The sequence below is a fragment of the Melozone crissalis genome, unplaced genomic scaffold (assembly GCF_028551555.1).
Source record: "Melozone crissalis strain CALT ecotype California unplaced genomic scaffold, PUWL_Pcris_2 ptg000004l_1, whole genome shotgun sequence".
Lineage (NCBI taxonomy): Eukaryota > Metazoa > Chordata > Aves > Passeriformes > Passerellidae > Melozone > Melozone crissalis.
The window spans coordinates 22,381,975-22,399,512 of NW_026535782.1; the positions used below are offsets into that span (position 1 = coordinate 22,381,975).

Genomic DNA, 17,538 nt, shown 5'->3' on the forward strand with positions numbered 1-17,538 from the left:
TTTACACAACTTCTTTCAAAACAAGCAGCATACTAATTGAGAGAGCAAATGAAAAAAATCAGACCTTCACAGCTTCAACCTGAATAATATGCTTCAATCTTTTCACACACACAAATTTTACCTTCCATGCCTTCATGCGTCTGATCCTCAGTATCTTGAATACATTGCTTTCTGTTCTTCATCTTACAAAATGTAGTCTGGAAAACACAGACACAGTTCATTTAGATTGCAACTTGAAATTTTAAAAAATTGAGAGTATTCTCCATTGTAGAGTAGAAATACATGGTACTAGAAATTAAGAGATTGTTTACAATTTATGAGTATCATTATTGCTGTCTAGCAACTGATATTTCCAATTTCAAAATTTGCTTTTGTTCAACAGATGAGTTTTGCAGTGTTTTAAGACTACCACTGGTGCTTTTATTTTTAAAAATGCAACATATTGCTAAGTTTCCATGCAAACAACCCCATGCAACACTGCAGTAACTAACACCTGCAAACTGCCCTATGCAAATAGTTGAAGCAACAAACTTTAAACACTCTAGCACCAGAAGAGTTGGTTGTTTTACAAACCTAGAGTCACCCTAGTAATGGCAAGTGAGAAAAATGAAAGCAGCTTATATTTGTATGACAAAAGCAAGAAGGAAATAATTCAAATTATTTGCACTCAGTAAAACATGTAGAGAAATTTATATCAAACAAGGGACAGATCACAAGCACAAGTGCAGTGCAGTACCATGAATGGGGATGCACTTTTTAACTGCTCTGTGAAAGAGATAGCTCAGATGAAGTACATCCCAATGATCCACATCACAAAAGTTGAAAGAATTTGACCCTACATAAGAAAAGTATATGTTCTTTGGAAGCTTACTTAATACATGTAGAATGAAGCACACTTGAAAAAGAATACCTATACCAAGGACTGAATCTCCTGCATTTCAAAACTCCTGTAGTCACAGCAGAGACAGTATGTATACCTAAAACTCCAACCCAAGCCTCAGAGGAACAACAGATTTCTTAAAAACTTTATGAAGCTTTAAAAATGATTAGTATTTAAAAGGACAAACTAAAACTTCAGAAGACATTGAAGAAATCAGAGATTACCAATGTCTGCTACTTAAACATTCAAACCTGAAGCAAATCAGCTGAGGTTCGACACCTTTGCTAGACTAAGCAGTGGGACAGAGCTGAAACTGCCACAATCGCGTTCCTCAACTAAACTTCCTCCTATTTCACTCAGAAACTACAATACTTTTCCTTTGCCACCACAACATCCAGAAGAGAGAGACACAGAATTTGCTTCTGCAGACTTTTCTTCAGATCAAGTCTTTATTGCTTGATATTGGCAGCAGAAGTGTTTTAATGATTATTTCTTTATACTAAGAAAAGCAACTCTGCTGCACATTCCCATCACATATACTTCTCATTTTCTTAGTCAACCCAAGAAATCAGGAGTCAGATCTATGAGTATGAAAACACAGGCAGTTTGCTAAAGAAATGGTCAAAACTGTGAAACTAATTAGAAATCTGCAATTAGAATTCAAACTGGCTTCAATATTCCCATATTGCATTTTTATATCTAAAATTATTTCCAAAGATATCACCAATATATGGCATCAACTGCAGGCTGGTTACCAGCACTAATACTAACACTGACCAAATTGCAGCCAATGCTGTAAGCTATAGGCAAGTTCAGCTGGCAGAACAACCATTGTCCAGACCTCCACCGTTGCAAGCTAAGCAAAAGGAAACCCAACCCAAGTCAAGCTGCTCCTTTAAAATGTCATGTCTTCAACAAGCAAAATCTGTGTGAAATTAGGACAGGTAAGACCATGAAAACCACATTTGAATTTAGGAGATTGTGTTCTGTTGCTTTTGCTCTGATTTGCACAAGTGGCTTTGGCCCCAGAAAGTGTATATCATGCAGTAGTGTGCAGTATAGATGATTTTATACACAGAATATAAGAACATCCCCTCTTCATCACATCATTCAAACATCACCTCAGCAATGCTTTACAGGAGCCGAAAATTCCACAAGCTGTACTCAAACATGTTTCAACCCCAGCAGTCCCAGGACACCTCATAGCTGTCAGTTGCAAGACAAGACCAAGAATTCTGCTCTCTGCATAAATCCACAGAAAATTATTTAAATAGACACAACCTAGATACCAAATTAAGGAGTAGCTTTTGAGTTCACACTTATTATAACACAGGTCAGGAATTCACTAAAACAGATTGCAGAAACAGAACACAGAAGCTCTTCAAATTTGTTTTTCCTCAGACAAAGTAACCTTTTACTCCATTGTACTCTTTCTAGACATAGACATCCCATAAATTCTGACACACTTATAATTAGAAAAACAGAAATCCTAAAATTCTGACAGAATATCAGTAATCCAAGATATGCAGCAACCAAAAACATTTATGTGGTGTTACCCCATTCTTCTCACAATCCTATTATTTAAACAGATACTGAGTGCTGCTAATGCATTTCCCAGATCACTTTGCACAGCACAACTTCATCAGTTTGACATTGCATTTTGCACAACACAGCAGAGGAATTTAATACTACTGAAATTTTTATGAATAAAGTAAAAGATATAATCAAAATGTACACACTATTTAACAAATTAACTTTGAAAAGACTGTTTTCTCCACTATTTTAAAAGGGGCATCACAGGCATTAGAATAGCAGAAGAGTTAACACTGGACTGTTACTACATTTATATGATTAAAAGCAGAATTAGTAAAAGAAAACATGGTCGTTTAGAAAGAGCAAACAGCATAAAAAATAGAATAGTTATTTTTCCCAAAATGTGATAAGACAGCAACAAACACTATACTATGTTTATGCCTTTGACACTGTCTCCCTCAGCACACTCCTGGAAAAGCTGGAGCTCATGGCTCGGACAGGAGTTCTCTGTGCTGGGTTAGGAACTGGCTGGATGGCCGGGCCCAGACAGGGGTGGTGAATGGTGCTGCATCCAGCTGGTGGCCTGTCACCAGGGGTGTCCCTCAGAGGTCTGTGCTGGGGCCAGTTCTGTTCAATACCTTTATTGATGACATGGATGAGGGGATTGAGTCTTTCATTAGTAAATTTGCAGACGGCACTAAGCTGGGATTGTGTATTGATCTGTTGAAAGGTAGGATGGCTCTGCAGAGAGACCTGGAATGGTTGGATGGATGGGCAGAGTCCAGTAAGATGCAGGTTAATAAGGCCAAGCGCCAAGTCCTGCACTTTGGCCACAGTAACCCTCTGCAATGCTCCAGGCTGGAGACGGTGTGGCTGGACAGTGGCCAGGCAGAAAGGGACCTGGGGGTGCTGGTGACAGCTGACCGGACATGAGCCAGCAGTGTGCCCTGGTGGCCAAGAGGGCCAGTGGCATCCTGGCCTGTGTCAGGAACAGTGTGGCCAGCAGGAGCAGGGAGGTCATCCTCCCCCTGTACTGGCACTGGTGAGGCCACACCGTGAGTGCTGTGTCCAGTTCTGGCCCCTCAGTTTGGGAAGGACATTGAGAGCTTGAGCACGTCCAGAGGAGGCAACGAGGCTGGAGAGGGGCTGGGAACACAAACCCTGTGAGGAGCGACTGAGGGAGCTGGGGGTGTTTAGCCTGGAGAAAAGGAGACTCAGGGGTGACCTTATCACTCTACAACTCCCTGAAAGGTGGCTGTGGTCAGCTGGGGGTTGGTCTCTTTCACCAGACAGCAACTGACAGAACCAGAGGACACAGTCTCAAGCTGCATCAAGGGAAATATAGGTTGGATATTAGGAAGAAGTTTTTTACAGAAAGGGTGATAAGGTACTGGAATGGCCTGCCCTGGGAGGTGGTGTAGTCACCATCCCTGGATGTGTTAAAACAAAGACTGGATGTGGCACTCAGTGCCATGGTTTAGTTGAGGTGTTAGCACATGGTTTGAACTTGATGATCTTGAATGTCTCCTTCAACCCAGTGATTCTGTGAATTCTGTGCTGACAAACAACAAAAAAACAACAACAACAACAAAAAAACCCAATAAAAATCCAACCAAAAAACCCCACCAAGAAACCTCACCCCTCTCCAAACTCTAGAGAATCCTTCCTAAGAACGCCTAAAGACAACATCACAGCTAAGATGGTATTTTTCTGGTGCTTGGACATTCTCAATGGAATTACTTTCTAAGAGAAATATCTTACTTTATTTCATATTTGACATAAAGACACGGGTATTCTAGTATATTAAACTGAGAAGAGTGATCAGAAACACTAGCACAGGTACACAACACTACCTCATTTCCCTGCTCCCTTAAATGTTTACGTTTCCAGGCTACTCTTCCAAGGAAATTAAATTCCTGTTCTTGTTTTCATGGAATGTTTCTGCCAACAAAAGTTCTTAAAGAGAGTTGACTGTAGATTGTGGTAACAAATTTGTCCCTCTCCGTCTGAGGAACTCAGCTTCATGAAGAATTTAAACAACTCCATAAAGCAGACTAAGTACCATGCACACATTAAACTATTTCCTATATCATAAAAGTACAACTATTGTGATTCACACAAACTACTTCATACAACTCACAACCTAAAAATACAGATGTATTTCAACACTAATTCATTGTGCATGTGGAAAGAAAAGACTTGGTCTTTTCAAAGTCATGCCTCTTAATTTCTCAATGGATCTATTATGTTATAATCTTAAATAGACATAGAAAAAGCATTGGATTAAAAAAATTACAGAAGCCTAGTTATAAGCGACGCATGAAATTAGCACATGCCTCCTTTTTGCCTAACTACAAAACAAAGTCTTTACAAGCATTCTTTATACCCTGTAAATATAATGCAACAACTAAATACACTCTTCCTCAACCACACTAACAGTCTAGAGACTTGTCTACACACAAGTACCCCAGTTCAGCTGGAAAGGGGGATGGAAATCAAGAACACACGCAATGAAGTCTCCAGTGAGAAAGCTATCTTGGACATCATTTTGCACTTACTCATTTCTGCAACAGACTTAACTCAAGAAACATTTGTAATCAAACTTTCAGCTTTTTAGATACATGTTGCACTAACAGAGTACCATTAACTTAGACTGTTCTGTTACTATTAAAAATATTTTACTTTAAAAAGGATTTGGGGGACTCTTAGTTGTATTTTGATTTTTTCATAACTCAAGGAACAATCAGTTTCAGTTATGAAACAACAGTCAGACACATATTTAGTCCACAGAATTTATTTGCTTAATTAACAAGAATAACACCATTTAGTCCCATCAAATTCTTGGGCAGTAGTAGGAAGGACTCTGTTTCTCCCTATTAATTTTCATGGTCATTAAGAAACCTGGAAAAGATGTTTAAGCCACTCCCTCAGCAAACATGTTTTTAAAGAAAACAAACCTCAACAAGCAGTCACATTCACAAAACCAGATTTTTGTTGGTGGTGGTTTTTGTTATTGTAGTTTTAGTAGTTAATGACAGAACATGTATCCTCTGAAGTTCCTCATATGGGCTCATCCTAATCTCTGGACCATTACTGGGAACACGTCCAGCTGCTGATGAAAAATTTTAAACATTTTGCCAGAACTTGTATGCTGTCTAAGAGATGGGCTGAGAAAATACTTATAATTTCCAAGAGCAGTTGAACATTTGAAAAGCTTTTGACCTACTTGTATCACTATGTCTAACGTAACACATGCACCAAAAAACAGAATAGGAAAAAAACCACATTACTGGGTATTTGTCTAAGTACATCAAGCACCTTCACAGTTGTTTTATTTTTTATTTGGAAAAACATCTGATTTGTCAGAAGGGCCTGGAAGGTAGACTTGCTTCAAGTGACAGTTGAGTAATGTTGTTTGCCCTTCAATAAATGAGGGCTACATTGAGAATCTGGAAGCACTTCTGGATTTTCTCCTTTGAGTAAAATCTCTTGGTCCAGCACATTAGTGAGAATAGAACCTACAGTGGCACTCAAAAGCAAGCTTTTAAAAAGGGTCTTTACTCTTTGTAAGCTCAAATTGCACCTTGTCTGCATTCCCAAATCAAATCCAATAGAACCAACAAAGATGAAGAGAAAGAAAGACCAGTGCTCTGCCTTGGGGAATAAAGAGAGAAATCTTTTTCTATAGCTGGTTTAAGCCTATTCATGTAGATCCAGTGTCTTGGAAAGAATCACTGCTATTCAGGCAAGGACATACTGCTGATTTAAAGACTCTTTCCAGACCCTCTAAGGATGCAATTACCCAAGAGAGCTGACAGCTTGCTGCCACCCAAAGAAGCAGCTATGTTTCTCACCACTAGTGATGGTGAGCAGACTCACTAAGAGCCATAGGGGTCCAAAGACATTGCAAGTGACAGAATGAGGCAGGGAAGACATAAAAAGGCATTGCCCCTTTTGACAGCAGTAAGGTGCAAAAAAAAGCTCAGATTTTGTTGTCAAACTGCACCCCCTTCAAGGACACAGCAATACCTAGCTAGATCAGCTGCCAGGTCCATGAAAATGCAAGGTAAAGTCACAGGTGAAAACTACCAAAGCCAAATGGCTAGAACTATACCATACCAAACAGCACACTGCTGTCTGTTGCTCTTCTCCCTCCCTACACAAAAAAACCCAAAAAAGCCACCCCCACCCAAAGCAACACAGTGGATATTATCCTCAGACTTTCCACAATCCAGCAGCAAGATACTGACAAGTATACCTCAATTACAGATGCTGTGGCTACAGCTATGTACCTACTAGAATCAATGTGTTCATTTTTTGTGGCCCAACCAACAATAACAACACAAACAGCAGCTGCAAACACTCACTCATGTCCAGACAGCACCGGACAGGACAACACCATAAACTGCCTCCTAAACAGGGAAGGCAGGCACAACTCCATCAAAATGGGCTTGAGAACTGCTGCAGTGATTCAGGTGCAGTGACTATCCCACAGTAACCTATCTGACCATGCAGAAAATCAAGAGTTTTAAGAAAGACCCTTACAGTGGACACACACACACAAGGTAATCTCCTTCCTATATATAATGCTTATAAACTGTTTCAAAAACCTGCAGTACAGATCTTGTCAAATCAGTGGAATAGCCAGTGCTCCTCAATGAAGTTTAACAAAAGAGTACCTGCAAGACTTAAGCAAAAAAATAAGAGTAGTAAGAAAAATGCCATTTAATAAGACCTCACATATTTGAGAATATTCTACAAACTGTGAGGACACCATGTCTTTTACAGAATGTTGGGTGTTGAAGTGCTGCTACAAATCAGACTGAACTGTAGAGTTTTGCAAGCAAAACACTTCTGTTTACTGGACAGTGTAAAAAGGTAGAATGGATAGCAGAAGTTTAGGGTCTCTCCTGAACTTGTTTTAAAGGCGATAATAAACTGTGGAGAAATCTGCTGAAGTACACAAGCCACTGTACATCAACTATCCCAGCAGATTTTCAGTATCTGGCAGCAGCAGTGAGGTTAGCTCATAAGACCATGTGGCATTACATGTCAAAGTATAACTATGTGGCACCTCTATACTATCAGTGTGTTTCAGGGTGACCACTGACAACCAAGATGGCCCTGTGTTTAGGTAAATTCAATTTGCAGACCAAAAAAGTAGATAAAGCTAAACTTACCAGTCAGCAAGGAACAGAATAAAAACAAAAAAAGGCACTTAGGGGAGTTAGTTGTCACAATGCAGCTTCATTTGATTCAAAGTATATGCTCCCAGCTGATCAATCTAATCTGTAATATAAAATTATGCTTATGTCCCAGCTGCCTCTTTAGTGACACTTCTCAAGTCTGTGAGAAAACTCTTTCCTGTTCTGCTAGAGGACAAATTATGTTACTCAAGCCTCTGTCAGCTCTTGACAATGCAAAAGGGCAAAGGTGTGCAGCTTCCCTACATGCTAAACTAAGGCAATCTTGGAGGGTAATTCCTCAATAAGTCTGCACAGATAACACTGCTTCCCAAACATGTTCTGGATTATACAAGTCAATTCCAGACATAATCTTTACAGAAGTGCACAGCTGGGCTCATAACAGCCATAAGGAGGAAACATTCATTGGAACTGTAGTTTAAGTCCCTTGGGAAAAAACAGTTTCATTTATACAGAAGTCAGGATGAATAAAACCTTTTAAAGACTGATACAAGGTGATGAAATATGTATTCACAGAAATTAAAAGCCCACCTTATTTTTCTTTCCAAGCCAGTATTTTGAAGAGAAAGCAATGTGCACTGTGCTGCTGTCTCTCCTGTGCATGCACGTGTATGATAAGACGCTCAACAGAAGAAGCACTACACCACAACCACCCCTGTGGGAAGAACGTGTGTTTGCCACTGGCTAAGTCACAACATTTCATATCCTGACAAAAAACCACTGAAATACTGTAGTAATTATCATAATACAAAAAATGTTAAAGAGAAAATAATGTACATAACACACTCTCACAAAATCTAGAATTCAGCACTTTGGTGTTTCTTCATAGTAGTCTGTGACTAAACTGAGTGAAATTGAAATTTACAAATAACAGGAACTCATTAGGTACTATTTTCAAAGTGCACATGGTTCAAGCAACTAATTCCAATCAGCTTAAACTCAGGACCTTGCCTTCTGCTGTTCAGGCTCCTTAGTCACATGCATACTTTTGCAGCTGGAAGGGATAGCATTACATACCAAAGTCAGCAAAAATGGCTCTGCCATTTCCTAGAACAGGGTTGTTTTTTTAATGTACTTTTTTCTAGCCACTTGGAAGCACTAGCATTTTCATGCTTTCCACCAAAGTGCAAATATTTGGCAGTGGGTCACGGAGAGTAAGAACATAATTTCCACACACGTAACCCTTTCAAACACAGCCATGTCACAGACCTGGGGGGAATAAAAGGTTTGTATTTAGTCAGTAAATCTTTGCTAGTCGTTGCATTTAATTTTCCCCCCACAATCTTGATCCGTGCTTAGCACACACAAATAATTTGAAGTTCCTATCCCACTGCTACACAGCATATACAGCATTCCCACAAGATGAATGAGCATACTTCAGCCACTGCTATGGCAACACAGCAGGACTTGTTGCAGTCATCTCTCTGATGCTAAAGAAACTAGAAAGACTATCTTTATTTTTCTTAATACCATCCTAATCATACCCAAATAGCCAGACTCAAGCATCAGGGATGCAGGAGCTGAACCAGGAGACCTTGCAAAGACAGAAGCAGCGAATGAGACTTTTTAAGAGGGGAAGGAAAAATGATGGGCAAAACTGATGGAGTAAGACTGAGCTCAAATGAAAAGGTCCGGGGCAGCAGCAAGAAGCATATTTAAGATGCAAAAAGTAATGGGGCAACAGAATAAGAGTGGTAGGTGATTAGAGAAGCATCTCGAGCTGTAGACAAAAAGGACAAATGCAGCAAAGGAAGAAAAACAGAATGCATTTGTCCAACTACAGACTACCACTATTATTTCTATTACCTAAACCACAGTACTCCTATTTTTCAGCTTCTGCATGTTGAACCCCTACAAAATGAAGGACATTCTCTTAACAAAATTTATGTAATGCACAGGCTTCCCTATAACTTTATGGTTTAACTTTCATGGGAAATAAAAAGGACTACAGAAGACTGCATAGAACGATAGACACAGCCTTGATAAAAATACCCTGAATTTGAGTCCTCTATTAAAAGCATGCTGTTCTTTCATTTGAAACATCAAATCAAGGGTTTAGACTTGTATCATGTTTATGACACGTTCACAATTTTTAAAAATTGCATTTCTGCAAAAAAAAAATTATGATTACAAGTAAAATATACAGACACTGAGTCAAGAACAAACAAAAGAGAGGAAATAACATATCCATTTAAAAGCATGTTGCCTCTCTGAGGCATACACTTTAAAAAAAAACACACTAGATGAAAGCTATGGTGTCAAAAACACAGCCCTCGAGCTCCTTCTTGCTTGGAATAACAGCATTTCATAAGCTCAGGTCAAAGACCTCCGCTAACCTCTTACAAAACCTAAACAAAAAGAAATGCTGTATTTGTGGAAAAAGAGAACTTGAGCAGGATTTATGACTACTATAATAATTTTAAGTGTAATTGTATTTTGTACAAAATCTCCTACAATATCTGTAGAAATGCATTGAATGCTATTTCAGAAGTAGCAGATAGATGGGGAGTAAGCAGTTTCAATTACTGTTGATTTTGTTTTCACAGTCCTTACTCAGCAATAACTTTCAAGACGGCTAAAATAAAGTTAGAAAACCCCAGCCAGGAAGAGAAGACAGGTTTGTAAGAAAAGGTCCTTAATATGAACAGCAATGCAAAGAAAGGTAACAAACTACTAATGCAAGTTGGCAACCTCAGATCTGAGCTGGAAAATACAACCTGAACTCCATCACCTTTCCTTCCTATTTGTGAAGTGAGTCTAATAGACAGTCATGCTAATCTCCTTTTTGGCTTCACCATATATACAGCATCAAGAAATTATCTGTAACACAACAGCACTTTACTGTGAATTCTTAAGTGACCAACATAGGCCTTATTATAATTGTTATTCTATGCCATTGCAAAAAGAACTTAAGCTTTCCATGTTAACAACATTACAAGTTCCCCACAACCAGGAACTCCACTGTCATTCAAAGTTTCTTGCCAGAATAAGAGCCACAAATAACCTGCTAACATATCCAAGACTTGCATAAGATACCTTTCTTGCTTAGGCTGATGAAATTGCATCTTAAAAATCAAAATTGCATAGCTTTAGAGAGAAGAATATATTTTACTTTTGTTGTTAGAAGTATCTTTATTTGGTAACATCTCTAAACCAAAACTCCAATGAGCTTAAGGTAGCCCTAACAGATTGATTTCCTCCAGCTGTTTCACAGGACTTCCAATTACTTTTTGTTACACCCATCTATCCACAATGGTCACTACCTCTTACCTAACAATTGATAGACTAAGAACGTTTTAGATAAGCAAAACTGCATATAGAAAGTGCTTATTCAGCAGCTATATGGAAAGCATGGGAGAATTTCATTGCCCCTCCTATGTCCAGAACTGCTGAAGTTATTCACTCTGAATAGCGAGCAGGCCAATTAAGAGCACAAGCCTACCTTCAGATTCTACCTCAACATCCAGATTTTTAATATCAGTTCAATTCATTTTCATGTAAGTGTCTCCATCTCTCCTGTGGCATAGCAAGGAAAAGCACAAGTATTCATTGCTCCAGTTTTGGCCCATGTTGCTATCTAAAGATTTGGACAGAGATGAAGACTTTTATCAGACACTGATCACATGGAATTTCACGTTCTTTATTACTGCTGGCAGTCTAACAAAAGCCAGGCAGCAAGCCAGAGACAGCAAGGGTTAACTCTATTGACATTTCCAAGCAATTTTGTACTTGCTTGAAAAAGTTTCAAGTACCACTAAATGCATCACTCAGGTTTACTCATAAATAGTACCTGCAAAGGCAGATCACAGTTAAGCAGTAATTTCCCCCCTAACCATTGCATTTTAAAGTGAGCTCACCAATCCTTAAACTACAAAACACACTAAGAGAGACATTATTAGTGTCTTTTAGAAAAAGTGTTCAGATACTGCAGCTTATTAGGCTTTAGAAAACACCTACTGGAAAACATTTGTACTTCCCAATTCTCTCTACATATTCTTTTATTCACACACACATCTATATTTATATATATATGCACAGGCAAAATCTGAAAATCTTAGTAAGTTAAGAAGAAATACCACCAATCACAGAACCATAAAATTAAAATGTTACTTTTTCATTTTTGCTATGGCAGAATACTTTTGAGTTCAAATTCCAATTCTGTGTTCTCACAGAGGAAAAAAAAGAAAGAACAATACTATAATTTCATCAAAATAAATTTGTAAGACAGCATAACCTGCTAATAAAAAATAAATAGGTGAAAATATTCAACCTAGCAAAACATACGCAAATATAAAACATAGATGTACAATGCCTACATAGGGGTGGGTGTGTGTATGTATTTGTTTCCTGAATAAATTAAATGCAGTATTTTGATAGTCCTTTGTGAAGTCAGTTAACAATTTCTCAAGTTTAAAAGTGACAACTTCCACATTTATATTGGATTTGTTTCTCCAACTGCAAGGCTTTAGGAAACTTGATGCACTGCAATAAAAGGACATCGGAAAGTTAAGTCTTTCAAGAAGAGGCAGCTTCCTCTTTCCTATTTTTTTTTTTTTAGTGTCATGATTTGACACTGGCTAAACGCCAAGCACCCACAAAAACTATACACTCAATCTCTTCTGCTATAGTTGACAAGAGGAAGGGGAAAGAAAAACTGAAGAGCTCATAGGTTGAGATAAGGATTAGGAGAAAACACTAAAGGGCAAAATAGGCTTAAACAGTATAAAGAAAATTTATTAACAGACTTAAAAGAGAATACTGAGAACTAAGATAAACCTCTAGAACACCTTGTTCCTCCCTCCAGTCCCTCCTTCCTTCCCACCAAGAGCAGAGACAAAACATGAGTGTCTTTAGTCAGTTTGTTATTTTTTAAAAGAATATTCAGTTTGATTAGGGAAAGGAGTTTGGTTTTTATCTGCTGAGCCATGGGGTGCTCCTCACAGGAGACAGTTCCCTGTGAACTTTTCTAGCGTGGTTTTAATTTTCACGAGTGGCAGTCCTGCCTGACCTGCTGCAAAGCGAGTTCCTCCCACAGGAAAATAGTTGTCCCACAACCGTTTTTCGTGGGTCATTAGTTCAAGGGGGGTAGTCTTTTGAGGATGAGCTGCTCTACTTTGGAAGCAAGGGTCCTTTCTCTATCTCTCTGTTTGAGCTCCCTACAAGATTACAGCCTTTCAGCATCTCCTTGCTCCAGCATGAGCACCTTTTCCCATGGGCTGCAAGCAGACCTCTACATCCCTCCATGAACCTACCTAATGAATTACAGGGAAACAGTTTGTTGAATTACAGTTCTCACCACAGCTTGTAGAAAAATCTTAGCTCCGATGTCCGGAGCACCTCCTCCTCCCACTCCCTCCTTTCACAGACCTTACTGTCTCCATTGTGTTCTCCTCACGTGTCTTCACCTTCTCCTTTTCTCTGACTCGGGAGAGAACTGTTATTTGTAGGTTTGTTTGCTCTCAAGTTCTACCAATCCAAAAGTTCTTATGGGGTTTTGTAGTGCTGAAAGGTTGTTCCCATCTGGGCTCCACATCAGGGAATTGCTCATCGTGCCCCTCGCTGTCAGCCATGTGATCCCCTCCAGCACTACACGGGCAGCACTGGCCGCTGGCTCCATTCAGTGCCTCTTTTCATGCGGGGCACCAAGGAGAAGCTGCTGCCACCCCTGCCCTTCTGCCTGCAGCATGGCTGGTCAGAAGTGGCCAAGCAAGCACAGCTCACCGCAGACCATGCCCAGACAGCCCTGGCTGCACGGTCCTGGCTGTGTGGCCACTTGTGGTGCCAGGATGGCCCCTGGCAGCATGGCCCCAGCAGCTGCCTTGCATGGCTTTTCCTTTTCTTAAAGATGTCATCACAGAGGTGTTACCCACTTCTCTAATTAGGCCAGCCATTATGTCCACCATCAGAGCCTTTAGGCATTGGCTCTGCTGGACACAGTAGAAGTTTCAAGGAGCTTCTCTCTCAGAAGCAGCCTCTGTGGCTTCCTCTGCCTCCACTAAAAGCCAGGCTGAATTAAACCCACACAGTTGGTTGTTTTTTTTTAAAGCTCCCAACAGAAAAAAACTACTTTTTGGATGTGGTGTGGGGCACTTACAGATTATGCACATTCAACCTGAGAGCCCTTCCAAGGCATCACCCTCATCGTGCCTTTGGTGTTTCACCAGAGCCAGATGCAGAGGTGACAAACCTCTCAAACACAGCTGTTTGAGACAGCAGAGCTGCAGCTTTAGCTAACAGAAAAGTAGAGGTATACTCACCTTCCATCTTACAGCTAGGGCCCTCCCTTTGCTACTTCATGACTGTAGCTATGTTGCTACACAAGAGAATCAATTGGTTCAGGGTATCAAAGTTAAGCAACTTTCTTGCAAATTGTGTCCATATCCTCACCAGCTGGGTGAAAAGATTAAACAACTAGGGAAGATACAATATCACTGCACACAGACCCTGCAATCAAGCTCACTGCCTTTCAGGGGAAGGTGGACTAGTACATACAGATGAAACAAAATGTGTCTACATTGCTGAACAGCCATGAACAGCCCTTGTTTTGAAGCGCTCAAAAGCATGTGCACTTAGAGATCTCTGGCACTGATGAGTACAGAGGATGCTTAATACTCCACCTCCAACCTGTAATTAAAAAAAAGGCAGAAAAACTGGACAATGTCAAGATTTATAAAATCTACTTCAGCCTTTTTAAAGGGTTTAGCGCATTAACTATAACCATTTAAAAATTCACTCAGAAAAACTGATAACAATGCTTGACAGCACTGAATAGTCAGTTTAGCCACCATGAGGAATTGTTCTGCATGTTTTTTATAGGTATTACCTGGAAAGACAGTTTTTGTCCCTCACCTTAGACTGTTGGCAAAGAAAATCTGAACACTGAACAGCAGACTGACAGAAAGCCAGGCTTCAAGAATTTTGCTGTAGGTATGGCAAGTCAGCCCTACAAGCTTTTACCAGCAGTGGTTTTTCCACTCCTATTAATATAAAGTATGTTTAAATACATCATTATTTGAAAGATAAATTACCCTTTAATTACTATATAAAGCCAATTTAAGTAATTTAAAGTTTTTGCACAGGCTTTTTAGTACTTGGGACAGCAGAAGACTGAGAAGATTCTACAAAGAAACCCTGTAACAGGATAAAACCAAAAACCAATAGACATATGTAACCTGAAAAGAGCAATCGTGTATGATGAGCAGAACTGTCTGCAAGTTTTACAAAACCAGGGGCTAGAAGCCATGCAACAACTGCATCAAACTACAGCCAGTTGAGAGCACAGAGAAACTCTTCCTCATCTAGATGTTTCCAAGGCAATAGCTGACTAACTGGAGAATAAGATAAACTTACAACTGCCCATTGGGTCAAACTCAACAATCTGCATATATGCAACAAAGCCAACCTTCACATGTGATGGAGAACCATAAAATCACGGCCAAAACATTCACCACATACCATGCAACTTTGGAGAGTTGTTTCCAAAGGCAACCCAAAATGAGGTAAAAACTAGTCAACCCAGGATTGCTGCTATTCAAGAAGGGCAGAAAAAACATTCACTTCCATGACCATTTGGGAGACAGATTTCCTCACATAGGCACAAAGCTGTTACCTGCTCTGCTCATTCCAAAGCAGACTTTAAGGTCAGTGATACAAGGAAAAAAAGTGACATATTTTTTTATTTGTGTAATTTGTCACTCTGAAAGCTGACACATCAGCAAACGTAAACTGCTGAAAAGAAAGCTTAAAAAGATGTAATATTCTGACTAAATGCCTAAATAGCCTCCCCACCTCCAATATGTCTTATCTTAAGAAATCACAAAATCAAACACTGTATTCCTTGTTAAAGGAAATACTTGAAAAACTACTTGGGATCATTTCCAAGTATTTTCCATGCCACTAAAGAGGATGCTACCCATTTTCTTTTAATACTATGAGTTTCTAAATACAGCTTTTCCAGTTAAAAAGATGAGACATGGTTTATCACATATAATCAAGCAAATAACAGCAAATTTTTGTCACTCTGTGATTTCAAGAAGCCTACAACTTATTTCTGCTAAGAGCAAATGAAATCATGACAAAATGACCCTCCCCTGTGTAAGGCTCTGAACATCTACATAGTAAAATTTAAGTCAGATTATACTTAAAACTATGATCCACTGCAAAGAAACTCAAAAACCCCCAACACATCAGTGATCTACAAACTTCACACTGGACACTCAGTTAGCTAGATTTCCCTTTAAGGTTACTGAAGCTATAAAATTCCAAACTTAAAACAGCTATTCAAAAATCACGGACATTCCAATCCATCATATAATAATTACCTAGATGGTCACAGCAATAAATAAATTACTCTTTGCCAACAGCACCTAGTTACTGATACTAAACACACGGCAACTATCCGGCCTTTCTCTCTGTTATCTCATTCTCCCTAAGAATTTAAAATGAATTAGCAGTCTAAGAGCAAAACATCGTGAGAGGGTGGGGACAGATTTTAGTCCTAACAATGCTGCTTTGTTTTGAAGTTATAAATGTGAAGTTGGACTGTCAAAGATGAGTTACATTTTGGGCTCAGGCTAATAATATTCTTTAATACTCACCAAAGGGAAAAAAAAAAAGAAACTAGGACACCATGTACTATAAAATTCAAGAACTGGAGATTATCTCAGTGGCTCGGTAAATTGCTTCCAGGCTCCAGCGCTCCCCCTGCGCAACTTTGCTGATCTCTAAGTCGCGATCCCAGAGCAGCACAAAAGCAGAGCTGGGCTTTGAGCTGCGCCTCTCCGTGCAACTTCCTCCGCAAATCCCAGGTCCCAGGAGCCGCTCCTCCAGCAAAATAGAGTGCTCACAGCCGCTCCTCCCCGCCGGTGTTCACAGCTCCAGGCTCCCGGTCGTGCGCCCACCCCACCGGGAGCAGAGGGCTGGCGGCGCTCCGCGGGCCGTATCTTTGTTCAGCCCGGCTCCCGGGTCAGCGGGCAGGGCTGCTGCTCCTCTCGGTGCGGCTTCTCAAAAGCTTTCGGCACGGAGCGGGCCGGCCGATCGCCCCGGCCACCCCGCTTTGTTTCCCCTCCCGCCCCAGGGGGGCCGGCGGGCACGGGAGCCGGACCCGCGTCTCGCCGCGGCCACCGAGCGCCAGCACCGGACAGGGCCGGGCTCCCGCTCGGCGCCACGACGCGGGCGGCGAGGAGGAGTGGGGAGGGGAGGGAAGGGGGGAAAACGCGGCCGGAGCCGGCAGCAAACTCCGCCCCAGCCCGACCGAGCGGCGGGAGCGCCCCGGCCCGGCGGGCTCCGCGCGGGTGCGAAGGCCCCGGCCGAAGCGGGACCGCACCGCCTCCAGCCTGCCCTCCCCTCCCGGCCCGCCAGCGCCCGGCCGGCGGCCCCGAGCACTTCCCTTCGCCGCGCGGAAATTCCCGAGGGAGGCGGCGGGCACCAACCGCCGGTGCTCACCTAGCGCCGCGGCGTTCCCCGGCGCGGTCTCTGCCCCGCAGGGAGCGGCGAGTCCGCCTGCCCGCGCCCCCTCCGCCGCCTCGGGGCTCGCGGGGCCCCGCGCGCTCAGCGCCCGCCGCGCCGCCACATGTCCGCGCGTGGCCGGGGAGCGCGGCGGCAGCGCCGGCGGGGCCCGGGCGGGGGCGCTGCTCCGCTCCGGCAGAGGCGGCGCCCCGGCGGCACAGAGAGACGCCTGCAGCCCGCCCCGCGCCGCCCCCAGGGAGCATTATGGGATAGGTCCTCCAGCACCGTCCGGCGGGGAAGGCGGGGGGAGGGCACGTGACCGGCGGCCCCGCCCCGGCCGGGCGCCAATGAGGCGGGGGGCGGGGCCGAGGCGGGGCGGGGCCGCTCGCCGCGGGCGGGGACGCCCTCTGGTGGCGGCACGGCGGGCGGGTGCGGCCGAGACATGGCTGCGCGGCCGGTGACGCCATGTTTCTG

At 42.0% G+C, this 17,538-nt stretch overlaps 1 protein-coding gene across 2 annotated transcripts in view; it reads right to left on the minus strand.

Moving 5' to 3' along the window:
• SCAF11 (SR-related CTD associated factor 11) overlaps window positions 1-17,141 on the minus strand; it is a 50,569-nt gene extending 33,428 nt beyond the window's left edge. For both annotated transcript variants that reach the window (XM_054276578.1, XM_054276569.1), the window contains exons 1-2: window positions 17,062-17,141; window positions 122-197 (exon numbers count right to left, since the gene is read on the minus strand). In XM_054276578.1, coding sequence (XP_054132553.1) covers window positions 122-182 — 61 coding nt within the window. In that variant the 5' untranslated portion in view covers window positions 183-197; window positions 17,062-17,141. The remainder of the gene's footprint in view (window positions 1-121; window positions 198-17,061) is intronic.
• Window positions 17,142-17,538: the final 397 nt, after the last annotated feature.